Source organism: Juglans microcarpa x Juglans regia, chromosome 5S (assembly GCF_004785595.1).
Source record: "Juglans microcarpa x Juglans regia isolate MS1-56 chromosome 5S, Jm3101_v1.0, whole genome shotgun sequence".
Classification (NCBI taxonomy): domain Eukaryota; kingdom Viridiplantae; phylum Streptophyta; class Magnoliopsida; order Fagales; family Juglandaceae; genus Juglans; species Juglans microcarpa x Juglans regia.
In genome coordinates, this window is record NC_054603.1 from 15,280,601 (window position 1) to 15,296,240 (window position 15,640).

At 34.6% G+C, this 15,640-nt stretch overlaps 1 protein-coding gene across 1 annotated transcript; it reads right to left on the minus strand.

The window, feature by feature from the left end:
- Positions 1 to 435: 435 nt before the first annotated feature.
- LOC121267569 (putative germin-like protein 2-1) lies at positions 436 to 15,227 on the minus strand. Its single transcript, XM_041171486.1, has 3 exons — positions 15,110 to 15,227; positions 14,598 to 14,692; positions 436 to 876 (listed from the first exon to the last, which is right to left on the minus strand). Exons 1-3 carry the CDS (start codon positions 15,225 to 15,227, stop codon positions 436 to 438), a joined length of 654 nt encoding a protein of 217 aa, XP_041027420.1.
- Between the last annotated feature and the right edge of the window lie 413 nt (positions 15,228 to 15,640).

Consider the following 15,640-nt stretch of genomic DNA (forward strand, 5'->3'; position numbering starts at 1 on the left):
TGATATGAAGAAAAAATAGATAAGCTGATGTATGATATATTGTAAAAGTCAGTATGTAAAATAGAAAAAAGTGAATTTTGGTAATGTATTTTAAAGGATAGGATGAGGAAACTATTGGGAGTGCTATGGAAACCATGCATTGATCTTTGCCAACATTAACCTAGAATGTATAGTTTTCAATTTTGGAAATATCCCCCATTTAAGCACTGCCTAGGGAGATCATATCACTGTGACATGCTGCATCATCCATATCTGAAATTTAAAATACCCATTTTCTTACAAATAAAATAATGCATAAATATTAAAAGAATACAAAAAACCTCAAATTAACTACTGTGGGAAACACACAAAACACACATGCAAACTACAATAGTGAGTACCAGTTGGAAGAGTTGTTCTTCTATGTTCTAGTAATCGTATTATTCTCTCGCTTGTCTAGAACTTGGATTTGATGTAATCGACAACATTCTTATCAACTTGGAAAGCCTTCATAAGAATGTCACTTGTGATTTCTGGTGTAGACCCAAACACCGCATTCCCAATTGTGATGACTCCAGGGTTTTGACTGCTCAGAGCAGCAATGGCAACAACATTAATAGAACCTACGTTTCTTTGATAGTGCATGAGACCAATGGGGAAGACAAAAACATCACCCTTTTGTAGCACCTTTGTGATGAGACGATTTTCGGGGTTGGATGTGACAAAACCAACTTCGAGGTCACCTTCAAAGACGACTTGAATTTCTGTGGCCCGAGGGTGCATGTGAGGAGGATTGATACCCCATGGTTGGTAATCAATGCGGGCAATGGAGATACCAAGTGTGTTCAACCCTGCTAGTTGGCCCACGATAACCGGTGTCACCTTTGACCCAAACACTACAACACAATTTGTCTTTTGTGACAGAGGAAACCGTCACCAAAAATTGCCAAAACGTCACTAAAGATATATGACTAGCACCTAATGTACGTCACAGAAAACAATTGGTGACGGTTTACTGTTGAACCGTCTCTAAAAATACTTTTAGTGACGATTGAAGGTGTTCCGTTTGGTTGAACGTTCGAATGTTACTTTTTTTTGTGACAGTTTAGAACTGTCACAGAAAGTAACATTCGGGAGTCAAATTGAACATTCGAACGGCAACCCGACTGATTGGCTCGAATGAGAAAATTTGACATTCGTTGATTATAGTTCGAACGTATCATATTTACGTTCGAACTTTATGCATCCGAACGTTCATTATAATAAATGTTCAAAATTTCGTTCGAACGTTAACGGATAAATGTTCAAACGTAACGGGTTTAACGTTCGGACGTTATTTCGAATGGAAACGAAGGAGCGTTCGAATGCAAGTGGTACTTTCGGGGCTTTGTCTGAACTTTAATCGTTTAATCGTTCGAATGTTTTGTTCTTTTGAGTGTGAGTACGTTCGAACGTAGAGGGCCTACGTTCGAATGTTACTAACCAATTTTATGTATTCACGTTTGAACGTTGGTTCGAATGTGAATTAACGTTTGAATGTTTTTAATTTACATTCGAACATACAGATCAGAAATACTAATTTCATAAAATTTAAAAACATACCAATTGTATCATATTACATACCATCAATTAACAAGTAACAATGTCTTATAAAATTATAAAATTTGATATTAAAACTAGCCACCAATACTGATAAAATTTATTTCTTCTTTTTCCCTCGCCCATCTGATTCTGTTGCAACGACATAACACACTTCATTTGCACCATCATCTCCCGTTGCACTTGCTCTTGGACTTCACTGCGTATTCTTTCCTCCTGGTCTCTCTGTTGGTCCTGTAAACGCGTCTCTAAATGAGACTGTCGTTCTAAGAGAGACTCTAACTCTTGCTGTTTCGACCTCATATATTCATTCTCACGCCGTGCAGCTTCTAAATCTTTGGTAAGATTATTAATTTGTTCAGTCGATGAGGTTGAGGAGGATGAACTTCTATGCTTAATAGATCATCCCAAACCTCTTGCCATACTAGACTGCGGCCCAAGCACTTGCGTGAATATGTCTATGTCACTAGGGAAGGATTCCCCAGAAGCCGACTGCATCTCCATCATTTTTCCTTGCAATTTTAAAGGTAATGATCGTTAATAAGTAACGTATTAATAGAAATAGAAATCAAAAATAAATTATTCACATGTTACATCATTTATTTAACAAAATTAACACTGCTTACATAATTGTTTGCAGTGACAGGGTCCATCCACTCACTATGCTCATTAGTGTGAGTAGCAGCACAGACATAAATGAGAGAAAGGTTTCCAGGATTATCACATTTCTAACAAAGCGACATATACAATTTTAAAAAGATAATGTTAGTACTTAAATAAAAGAATATAAGAAAAATAAATGAATTCTATAATTTTTTAATTATCATTTTTTCAGCAAGATAGTGGAATGACCTTGAACCGGCACGATGGTGGACAGTCAGAGCGTATCTATTCTGTGCATTTGTAGAACTCAAGTGCTACATAATATATTAAGAATATTAATTGTAATATATATACATATAATATATAGAATGAATATGAATGTAAATAATTAAAAGATATAAATGTAAAATACCTGATAATCTGGAGATGCGAAAAGATCACAACACTTTTTTCAATCATCTAACTTCATTTGTTGGAAAGGAGACTGTGCCGCCTCTTCTAACGTCTCAAACTTCTTGAAGTGATCATGACATCGTCCCTTGTGACGTCGGAATAGTGTAGCCATCAACTTATTCACGGTTCTCAAATCCTCGCTACGGCCAAAGTCGAGGTCGAATTCATCCTAACAAGTGAATCAGGTAAAAAATATGATATACTAATCTAGGTAAAAAAATATACTCTCAAAGTAAACTCACCAGCACACGACTTCGAATGTGCTCCTTAATCTCATTCAGAACATCTCGCCATGAGCGCACATAAAATGGAGCATAAGTTCGAACTACTGTGCAATATAGGAGAGAAGCGCTGTTGTACTATCATCCACTCCTCCAGTGGAATTATCAGGAATGATGATCTTGAGTTTTTCGTGCCTTCTACTTTTCTCAAGAGAGATGCCACGTGTATAGCCACGACCGCGACGTGCAGATACATCAACTACATGATAATAGATAGTATAATTATAGTTATATAGTTATTGAGACAAAAATATTAACTATATAATTAATTATCAACGACAATATTTCCTTACTGTAGGTGTTGACTGACTGTTATTCTCTTGTGTGTTAACTTGATCTTCAGGAGCGGATTCCTCGAGTGGGGAGTCCTCAATGGGTTCGGGACTTGGACTTGGCGGAGGCATATTTTTTCGTTGTCGTTTTGGCGGCATTCTTGAAAATAATTAATAATATCAAAGAAAATTAATTAGAAGAAATTATGAAAATTCAAGATATTTTATAGTCACCTATATGAATAAAATATTTAGTACTTTTATTCTTCATCTTCAGATGTATTTTTCATGCTTGTTTCAGAATCTCCCTCAATAACATCTTCATCATCATCATGCACCTCTTCTTCATCCTCCTTATCCACCTCCTGGCGGGATTCTGATTCGTCTTCATCTTCTGACACTTTTTCTTCTTCTTCTTCTTCCTCATCACTTACATGAATTGAATGATCATTTAATACGGACGAGTTGAGATGGACGGGTGGGACATCATCTCTACACAAGGGGAGCAACTCTAGTGCACCAAGGTCAACAAACAAGTTAATACCCTCTCCATCTTCCTGGTATGCCTCCACAATCGGAGTGTCATCTTCATCTCCACTATTCTCGTACTCTGCACTCATTCCTACTTCATATATATTTCGAGGGACAAATTTTTGTACGACTCGCCAAGTTATCTCTCCACTATTTTCATCAGTACTTTTCATTGGATCAATCAAGTAATAGACTTGCGTAGCTTGACAAGCCAATATGAATGGATCATCTTTGTACCATTTAGATGCAGTATTGACACTCGTAAAGTGATTATCCCTATATATCGAAACTCGACCACCGCCTAGATCCCACCAGTCACATTTAAAGACATGTTACAGACCCACTCAGATATTTCAATCCGATAATATCACGTATGACACCATAATAGTCAATATCATCTGTTCCATGACTCCCCTCAACCAACACACCAGAGTTTTGAGTCTTTCTATTATGCTCACGGTCTAGAGTATGGAATCTATAACCTCGAACCGTGCATGCAGTGTATCAAAGTGCTCTATTTGAGGGACCACGAGCCAGTGCATATAATTCAGAAGAAATTGATCCGGGATCATGAGTACGTTGTTCCAAAATCTAACAATGGAAATGGTATATATTTATTAAAAGTTACTCAGAGTTAAAAGTTTCAAAATATAACATATATATAATTTTAGTTCATACACATTCTTCAAACTATCCGGGAAATTCTTCCTTGTGTCTTGCCTCTATATTTTCTATGCCTTCCATCCTAAGTTTGTCCATGCGCTCACTGTTATAGATAAATGCAAAAGATGTATAATTTGAGCACAATAATTATAGTTAATCTTGAAAAAACTAGAATTATTCGAACTATGGACCGACTTACCTGAGATAATCATCAATCTCCCGGCAATTATTTAGCACATACCATCGAACTTTAACCAACTCTCCATCAATTAAATCGTAACCCGTTTGTGCACCCAAGGGTCGTACATTCTGGGAAAACACTGATAGCTCACGAGGAGGCAGAACAGCAAGATCAGCATTTCGCTCTTGACGATTAAATAGTGTCTCAACACCACGAAGATATAGAGAGCAAAATGTTAACCATTCATCGTGTATATAAGCCTCTGCTATTAAACCCTCAGCTCTGGCTTTATTCCCAACAGTGCGCTTTAGTCGACCCAAATATCTTTTAATTGGATACATCAAACGAAATTGCACCAGTCCACCCAACTGTACCTCTCGCGGTAAATGTATTGCTAAATGGACCATGACATCAAAAAATGATAGTGGAAAGATCTGCTCGAATTTACATAGTATAGTAGCAATATCTTCTTCCAAAAATACAGAGTTCGGATATGGCGACACGTACATTAGATGTCAGCTTCCCATGAATTCCCACAGGCAATAACTTCTGCAAAAATAAGTGACAGTCATGACTTTTCAATCCACTGATTTTCCAATCATCAGGACTCACGCATCTACCAGTATTTAAAGCATAACCATCTGGCAACTTCACACCTTGCAACCATTTGCAGAAGTCCATCCTCTCCTCCCTTGTCATCGTAAAACATGCATGCGGCATGACCACCCTATTACCTTCCACCCGCAAATGTAGATTATGTTTAATTCTCATTCTCTCAAGATCTTTCCTCGTCTTGATCGTGTCCTTCGTCTTTTTGTTAATGCTCATCAATGTACCCAGTATATTATCTCAAATATTCTTCTCTATGTGCATTATATCCAAACTATGTCGCAATATGCAGGACGACCAATACGGCAAGTCAAAAAAAATACTACGCTTTGTCCAATTCAATTTTGCTGTGCCTCGTTTTCTCTTGTTCTTTCCCCAACCTTTGCCAAAATTGTTCGCTCTAACATGTACCAATTGTTCCACTATCTCTTCCCCAGACAACTCTTTTGGTGCAATTATGTCCTCTATTCTCCATCAAACTTAGCACATTCTCTTCTCCATGCATGATTTGCTGGTAGATAACATCGATGACCCATGAAACACAACTTCTGAGAATATTTTAACCACTCACTAGTAGTTTCTTTATTACACGTCGGACACGCTAACTTTCCTTTCGTATTCCAGCCGAAAAGATTCCCATATGCCGGGAAGTCATTTATGGTCCACATTACCGCAACATGCATCTGAAAAGATGTCAATGTGGATGCATCATAAGTTCTAACGCCTGTTTCCCATAACTCCTTTAGCTCTTCAATCAACAGATGCATGAATACGTCAATGTCATTCTCAGGTGATCTTATGTCGAGGATAAGTAAAGTTAACAAAAATTTGGGCACCTTCATGCACCTCCATAGTGGAAGATTGTATGGAATCAACACTACGGGTTAAGTGCTATAACTTGTGCTCATATTCCCAAAAGGGTTGAATCCATCGGTTGTGAGTCCCAGGCGCACGTTCTGAGCTTCTATCCCAAACTCTGGATATTGATTATCGAAAGACTGCTACGCAAGTGAATCAGCTGGGTGCCTCATATATGCGTTGTCCTTAACTCTTTTCTCCTCGTGCCACCTTATATCGTGAGCTGTTTTCTTACACATATATAGTCTTTGCAACCTAGGTATCAAGGGAAAATACCACAATACCTTAACCAGTACGTTTTTCTTATCCTTCCACCTCGACTCTCTGCATGCAGGACATGCTTGTTTCTCCTCGTTCTCCTTCCAAAACAAAACACAATCATTCTTGCATGCATGTATGGACTTGTACTCAAATCCTAATCCCTTTCTCAACTGTTTCGCTTCATAAAAGTTATTGGGCAATGCAGACCCTTCGAGAAGCACCTCGTTAAATAAGTCCAATACCATGTTTGTTACTTTCGTCGACATCCCACACAATGACTTAATGTGAAGCAACCGTACAATAAAGGACATTTGGAATGTTTTGTACAGGTTGGATAAAGCTCACGCTTTGCATCTTCCCACATTGAAGCAAAATTATCACAATCAATCCCTCCGCCACTTGAGGCATTGTCATCAACCTCATCCATAAACATCCCCGCGCTAATGTCACCCAACATCTCCTCCATCTCATCCTACTCATAATCATCATCCATGTGCCGCAAATAATTGTGATGATTGACCAATACATCTGCTGATTGTTCATACGGCTCACCAGCAGTACCCATCGGGTATACCCCAGATCCATACCATTCACAAATATATGACTTTCTACTTCATCCAACCCTATCGCACACAAATTTTTACACATTCGACATGGACACTTAATGTAACCACGACTATCACCAGAGGCCCGTGCAAAATCAATGAAGGTTCTTACTCCATGCGCATAGGGTACGTAATCATTTCCAAGTCTATTGCCCAGACGCATCCAATTTTTGTCCATTTCTAAAAATATCTATCTATTAATTACATGTACGTAGAAAACTCACATGCATAACATGCTCCAATATGAAGTTGCTTTTTTGATAAGGTAGTTGGTCCTATCCCATTCGAGATTATATTATCTATATTGCACAAATCTCGTCACTCTACTACTTTCCACGTTAGTAGAAATTTCGGCAGCATCTACTCATAGTTCTCCAAGTATACATATTCAAATAGAGGGATTGTGACCCTACGAATAGTATACCCAAAGAACAGTAGAGGAAGACACTGAAACTTCATATTAAACTTGGAAAGTAGGAGTAACAAAAAAGTGCAATACAGATAATATAATCCCAAACTGTCCACACTGGACAATTCAGGAATTAGTGGACACATAAATGCACACTAATTCCCAAATAGGTCTAAGGTTATTTATGCAATGTCACACGTATCTATCAAAAAACACTACAAACAATATCTTCATGTTCTGTGTCTAGATTATCAAACAAATAGTGTTACATGTTATATTGTTAAACTAGAGAGAGATGGAAGAATATATTCACAAGTTTCGTATCATGAGTAGATACAAGAGAGAATGATCTTGAAGAAATGTCTATATTTTAGTCTAATTGCTTAACTGTCATAGACTCTCCAGTCCTAACAATTTTTATTGTAATTGTTATATATAATTTTAAAGGTTATTATATAATTTTAATTATTATCATTCCTAAATTATCTACAGCAATTGTTATACTTAATAGTTATGAGTTATTTATTTATATAGACAATAAGTATATAATTTTTATATAAACATTTATTTGATCATTATTTACTTACTCTCTAGTTTATTTTAAATAAATATATTTATTTATTCCAACTCTACTTATTTGGTAGGTTCAAGACTTTTTTATTGAAGAGTATTTGACTTTCTTTCTTTATATATATATATGTTTAATAATATAAACAATATTTATGCAATGTCACACCATATCTATCAAATTCACACTACAAACAATATGTCCATGTTGTTTGAATTAACAATGTCACTTTCTAGTAGTGTTATATTGTTAAACTAAAGAGAGATGAAAGATTATGTGAAACACTTTCCTATCAATACACAACCAGAAAGAATGATCTTGAATAAATGTCTAAATTTTAGTCTAATTACTTAATCGTCACAAACTGTCCGACCTTGACAACTCTCAAGGCCGGAGAGACTTTGAGAGTCATGCAATTTGACCAACATTTCTTCAAGATCATTCTTCCCCGGGGTGTACAAGACATGAAACTTGTTCACATATTCTTTCATCTCTCTCTAGTTTAACAATATAATACAATACGATGGTGACATTGTTAATTTATAAAAGAAATAAAAATTAATAGTTATGGAAACAAAAGTTTTTTATAGTGATTTTAGATTGGTTGGGGCTATCCTATACGAAATAATTTAATTGTTATATAATTGTTATTATAATTGTTATACTTAATTTGAAAGGTTATTATATAATTTTAATTATTATCATTCCTAACGTATCATTTTCATTGTTATACTTAATTTCAAAGGTTATTATATTATTTTAATTATTATCATTCCTAAAGTTAAGTTATATTCTTTTTCTCCATTTTTTTAAAAAAAATTAAGTTTTATAGTATAGTTATAATTTTAATAAAAATCATATTCTGGATAACTTAGTATGAATATATTATATATACTTATTAAATGTTAAATATTAAGTCTCATATTAAATGTATATTAAATTTCCAATCTTTACATAAATCTAAGCATATAAACATATTCAATAAAAATTCACAAACAATAATCACAATATTTCAAATCCATATCATAACAACAACAACAATATTCTCACAATAATATTTATACATATTAATTCATAAATGAATATTATAAACTCACAAACTATACAAACAATAATCATAATATTTCAAGAGTAAGCATAAAATCACAACATGTATAAACATATTCCTCGACTTGAGAAAGATAACTAGCACTCACAAATTCTTCAAAGCCAAAAAATATTATATCAAAATTTTCACATAATTCCTAAACTTAAACACAATATATTTCTACCCCTGTAAACATATTCAAACAAAATTCACAAACAAAAATCACAATATTTCAAATCCATATCACAACATATTCACAATATTCCCACAATAAATATTTCTACACATATTAATTCATCAATAATACTATAAACTCACAAAGTATTCACAAACTATACAAACAATAATCACAATATTTTAAGAGTAAGCATAAAATGTATAAACATATTGTTAAAGTTTAGAAATATACCTAGTACTCATAATATACTCTTACAAATCAAAAGCTTCCAACTTGCCAAAATAACCAATCCTTAAAAAAAATACAATACTAAATTATTAGAAATATATATAACAAAAACACAAGACAAATATAATAAAATTTAAGAAAATACAAAAACAAAACAATTTTTCTTTACCAAAACTCAACTCAACTCTCACTCTAACACTCTCTCACTCTAACTTTCTCTCTCTAACCCACGTCCCTCTCTCACTCAACTCTCTTTCACTCTAACCCTTTCTCTTTCTAACCTAGGAAGTCTCTCTCTCGCGTTTCTCTCTTGCGCACACTGGAGAAGCAGCAGAAATGAGGCTGCTGCCTCCAGTGCGTGTATTCATTCAAAGTAAAATTTTTTAGATGAAACGTTAGAACGTTTAAGTTATACGTTCGAACGTTATATTATCCCGCCCAATTTTTAGATGATGTTCGAACGTTCGAAAACACGGATAAATTTTCTAGAAAAAACGTTCGAACGTTTTCTATGTACGTTTGAACGTATCTTACTATAACAACGCCAAAAATCTAGCGGGAAATTCCCGCACTTTTATTTTTATGTTTGAACGCTAAGAATTTTGGCGTTCGAACGTTTATAAATTCTCAATGATTTTCATCAACTAACGTTCGAACGTTCATATCAACACAGAGGTACCTAAATCGAGTTGGAAATTTCCCTCACTTTTATTTTCATGTTTGAACGTTAATAAATTTGGTGTTCGAATTTTTATAAATTTTCAGTTATTTTTATCGACGAACGTTCGAACGTAACATTTTAACATCTGAACATTCAGATCATCACTTGGATACCTAAATTGAGCGCCAAATTTCCTGCACTTTTATTTTCATGTTCGAAAGCTAGAAATATGGACGCACGAGATGCCAAGGTGAGTAATATGGACTATAGATATAGTAAACTATATGGTATATAATATATAATATTATTATATACATATTATATACTATATTATAGTATAGTATATATACTATATTATTATGTTTTCATTTAAAGTATTATGCTATCATAGTATATATATATATATATATATATATATAGTATATATATAGTATTATATATATAGTATAGTATATATCTATAATACTATATATATAATACACTATATATATATCCTAAACTTATAATTATATATATATATACTATATATATATAATGCACTATATATATACTATATAGTAATGATTTTCTGGAATCACATCATCTGAGGGTCATAATTTGTATGGCTTTCAACTTTATCCAAATATACGACTTTCAATGAACACCTATATCGATGAACACCTATATCGATGTCTGAAGATACGTATAGCCCACTTCATAGCCACAAACGCAACAACTGAAAGTACGCAACTACAACGTGATCACCGAACTCGCTAGCTAGTCAGTCCTCTATATATTTATTACTTGTAACACAATCATGGAGGATGTTTGAACATTACTTTGAAAACAAAAGGGATCGATCCTCCCACTAAAACTGTCTTGCTATTTACTGATCCAATGGCCAGTCCCTTTTTGATCTCCCTCTATTTGAAAAAAGTATTATACTTTATATATAGTTAAGTTATATAATTTTTTTTCTTTTTTTCAAGATTAAGTTTTATACTATACTTATAATTTGAATAATAATCATATTCTAACTAAATTAGTATGAATATATTATATATACTTACTCCATGTTAAATATTAAAACAAGAATATTAGCTATATATTAAATGTTTTTAATCTTTACTTTAATTAAGATCCTAAACTTATAATTTTCTTGTTAAACATATTCAATAAAAATTCAAAAACAATAATCACAATATTTCAAATCCATATCACAACAACAACAATATTTCTACACATATTAATTCATCAATGAACACCATAAACTCACAAACTATTCACAATATTCACAAACAATAATCACAATTATTTCAAGAGTAAGCATAAAATCACAACAACATATTGCTAAACTTGAAGAAATATAACTAGCACTTACAAATTCAAAAAACCAATTAATCTAATTGTCATTCATTAGAGAGAGTAATTTGATTCCAATAAATCTATCAAGGAATTTGTACACTAGAATTTTGGGTACTAGTTGTAATAAATAAGATATATCATTTTGGGTTAGTAATAAGAGCTTGTGGTTCTAATGTTGTTTTCATTAGTTTATAATGGATCGTATATATATAATATATTATAATATATAATATAATATTAGATATGTACGATACTATATATATAGTACATTATATATATAATATACTATAGAATACATCATATATATATTAATACACAGTATATATAGATTCTAAAATATAATATATATATTATAATATAATATAATATATATAATATAATATAATATAATATAATATAATATATATTATATTATATTATAATATAATATAATATATAGTATGCTATATGTTATAGTATACATTATAACTGTTAACATATATTAATAATATAATATATTATAGTCAATATTTTGAAAAATAAAAAAAAAAAAACGTTTGAACGTACTAAGAATTATGTTCGAACGTTTCCTGTATATAAGCCCAAAATAGAACGGCGAAATGTCATTTTCACCGTTACTAACTTTGTTCCCGTTTGCATGCCGCCACTCCTCCGTCGCTGCCGCTGTCAAACACCGTCACAACCGTCACTAAAAGATAGGCATTCATCTTTTAATCAAATAACATGTATTTTATTTGAAATTTGGGTTTGGTTTTGTTTAAAACGGGTCAAGTGGTGACCAAATATTTAACTTAATTTTCCGGCCACCACGGCTTGCCATTGGCCAAATAGTCACCGTAGAAAAGTTTCTTGAAGTGTATACTTCATTTCTATGGTGGCATTTCGGCATTTAAAACCTGGTAGATTGATTTTGGAGATTTCAATAATGGCTGAGTCGACTCAGTCATTTTGTGTCGTAACGTTCGAATGTTTCACCAAGACGTTCAAACATACGACGTTTCAATTACATAGCCGTTAAGGCTTCTACGTTCGAACGTGTATTGTTTTACATTCGGACGTTATTTTTTCGTAAAATTTACGTTCAGACTTTACTTATAACGTCCGAATGTAATATGTTTTAAATTTATTTATGTCTCAACGCTCGGACGTGCATTCTTTACGTTCACACATAAAACCCATACGTTCAAACTTATAACATAAACGTCTAAACATACGTTAGTTAAATTTATTTACTGCTTACATTCAAACATGTATGTTATACGTTCGCACGTATGTGTTTTACATGCGAACGTATAGGATGCACATCCGAACGTAAATTTATTAACATTGTTTTACGTGCAAATGTAAAAATATACGTCTGAACGTTTCTTTTTCTATGTTTGAACGTTAATGCAGAGCAGCTTAAAATTAACACAAAAAATGCATCAATGTAAATAATTTTTTTTCCTTTTCTATTTTTAGGATATGGCTCATCCTTTGCATACTAGGAAACGAGGGAGGGAAGGAGCCACTCATGACACTACTCGTATCGGGGCTTGTACTATTATGGTAGAGCGAAAGGCCCTGATTAATGAGTTCAACGAACTCATATGGGAGCACATGAATCTGAGAGATGTTTTCATTAGTAGAGGCTGGAGAAATATCTAAACATTAAGGGGGAAGGTATACCCCTCAATGGTTCAGGAGTTCTATATGGAGATGTGTGCCATGCCTCAGGACACATCCTTTCACACCGTGACTGTACGCGGTGTTTCCATTGACATTTCACCAGATGTCATCGCCGAGCACCTCGAGATTCGTCGAGGAGTTGAGACATCTGCAGACGCTACATCCCGTGAGGATGTAGCCACTTTTGCATCATCTACTGGCCACCCATTTGAGCCAGCATTAGCAAGAGATGCAGACCGATCAGAGGCCGAGGATACTGGCCTCGAGGCTCGGGATGATGACTGAGACTACGATTTCTACATCATCACCGGGAGGGACAGCATGCAGATCGAGAGGAAGAACACATTCAACCAGAACCATCTGCTACCTTTCTTTTGCATGTTGTACCTTATTATTGCAACAAACGTGGATCCTGTGGCACATAAAACCACATTTAATCGGCTTCGGACATAGTTTTTGATACGAGTGGCACATGGATATCCTATAGATTTGCCACTTCACATCTTTGAGAGGATCCGTTACGAGGCAAGCATCGTCTCCACTGATAATCTCCCATACGGTGTCCTGATCAGCCGGCTATTACTTGTACGGAGAGTGCCAACTTAGCCAGAGGAGCGGGTGAAAGATTAGAAGAGCCCCCTCGACATGACCACGCATCGACATAGCATTGGACAGGCTAGGGGACGTCAGCCATCCCCTATAAAGGATCTAGTTCCTTCGACGCAACCTGAGCCAGATCATGTGGGGAGTAGTAGTCAGCAGCCGCCGAGTACATCTGCGGGAGATGCGCGGCCTGCTTGGGTTGATGCGGTGATCTCACAGCTGATTGCGCATATTGATCATAAGATCGATCGATCGCTCGTGGCTATAGAGGCGTCTGTATCTGAGATCGCCCATCGTGTAGGTATCCTTAACGACAAGGTTGATACCTTGACTGAGGAGGTACGGAGTTCGAATTTCGCGAACAACGCTATCATCTGAATGTTGTTTAAGAAATTCAATCATATTTTGTATTTTGGTTTTATTATTTGTAAAGAAAAATATTATTTAATATTTCTATGGTTTTTCACCATTCAATTCTCAATCTTATATAATGTTATATTTTCCATCTTTAATTCTAAATCACTAAACTTCAAATATATATAAACATAAATATATATTTATATATTATAAATTGTGTGTATATAAAATATATACAAGTCAATTATATAAACTTGTTCACAAATTATGCACTATAAAAATCACATAATTTTTAAATTAGAGTAATATTTAATTAAAATTGGCGCCAACGTTCCAACCTTTGTAATTAACGTTTGCATGTTGGCGCAAAATATTTGGCGCCAAAACATTTCACGTTCGCACGTAAGTAGCCACAATGTTCGAACGTATATGTGACGTTCGAATGTAAAATTTCCATACGTTGGAACGTAAAAAAAAATCCCATTTGTCTTTAGTGACAGTTTCAGAAATCGTCACAGAAAAGTGTTTTTAGTGACGGTTTGGGGACTGTCACAATTTTTCAACCGTCACTAAAAAGCAATTGTGTTGTAGTGAAATGGATTTGATGTGTTGCCTGCTATGTGAAGTCCACTGAAGATGAAGTCATTGGCTTGAGCTAGCTTGGGATCCTTGCAGGCTAAACCATTCACCAGAATTGCCATTCATAACATGCATGGAATTTCGTAGGTAAATTACAAACGAAGAAGATCATTTGCGCAAATATGTGATTTTTCGCCATCGAGAACCAAAATAAACTTATGATCATGGATATACGCGCAGTGACTCGTGAGTAATGTGCAAAAAGTGAGAGTAGAAGTCCATTTAGGAAAATATAAGGTAAGATAACATCGATTTTCAAAGCGGAGAAGCTTCCAACCTTAGTTCGAAACATGAACTGCTGTTTGCCACTGAACATGCTTTACATGCATGCAACTTGGCCTAGCTTAAAGTGCAATCTTTAGAACCACGCTTTAGTGTTGGATATGCATGAGAGGCAAAAAAGAAATCAAGATCATGAAAAAAATGGAAACGTGTATGATGATTATGGTTCGATTTGTTGGTACGTACGTACCTGAACTTGTTTGATCTGCAACGCAGAAATCTTGAAGAGCGCTCTGGTCAAATGCCAAGCCGATAGTAAAAGACACTGCTAGCAGTACTCCTAGCAAGATCAGAATGCGAGCAACCATTCCAGTGTGAATTTGTAAAGTCTCGAGTTGATAGGAGGAGAAAGTTTCAAAAACTGGTTTTGATTCCTTGCACTGTAATGGTGTGGGAGAAAGATAGATGGAACATACCTATATATAGGGAGAGCTTGAGGTACATATAGCAGGGTCGTGCCCCAAAAGAAGATTTCCATCATGCATCTGTATATGAAGTGTGTATTATTGCAAGATCAAGTCATTCAAACTTGTTGGATCCAAGTCCCAATCGAAAAGCGCTTTTGGAGGCGGCAAAGTGCTTATGCAATCAGATCGATCTACTGCCGGCAAAGGCCTCCATAAGTCATGTATATTAAGTGGAAGGACAGACATACGGCTTACTTTTATAGGTCTCGAATAATTCGAATTATCTTATTCTAGATTTAGTTCAAAGTGCATAC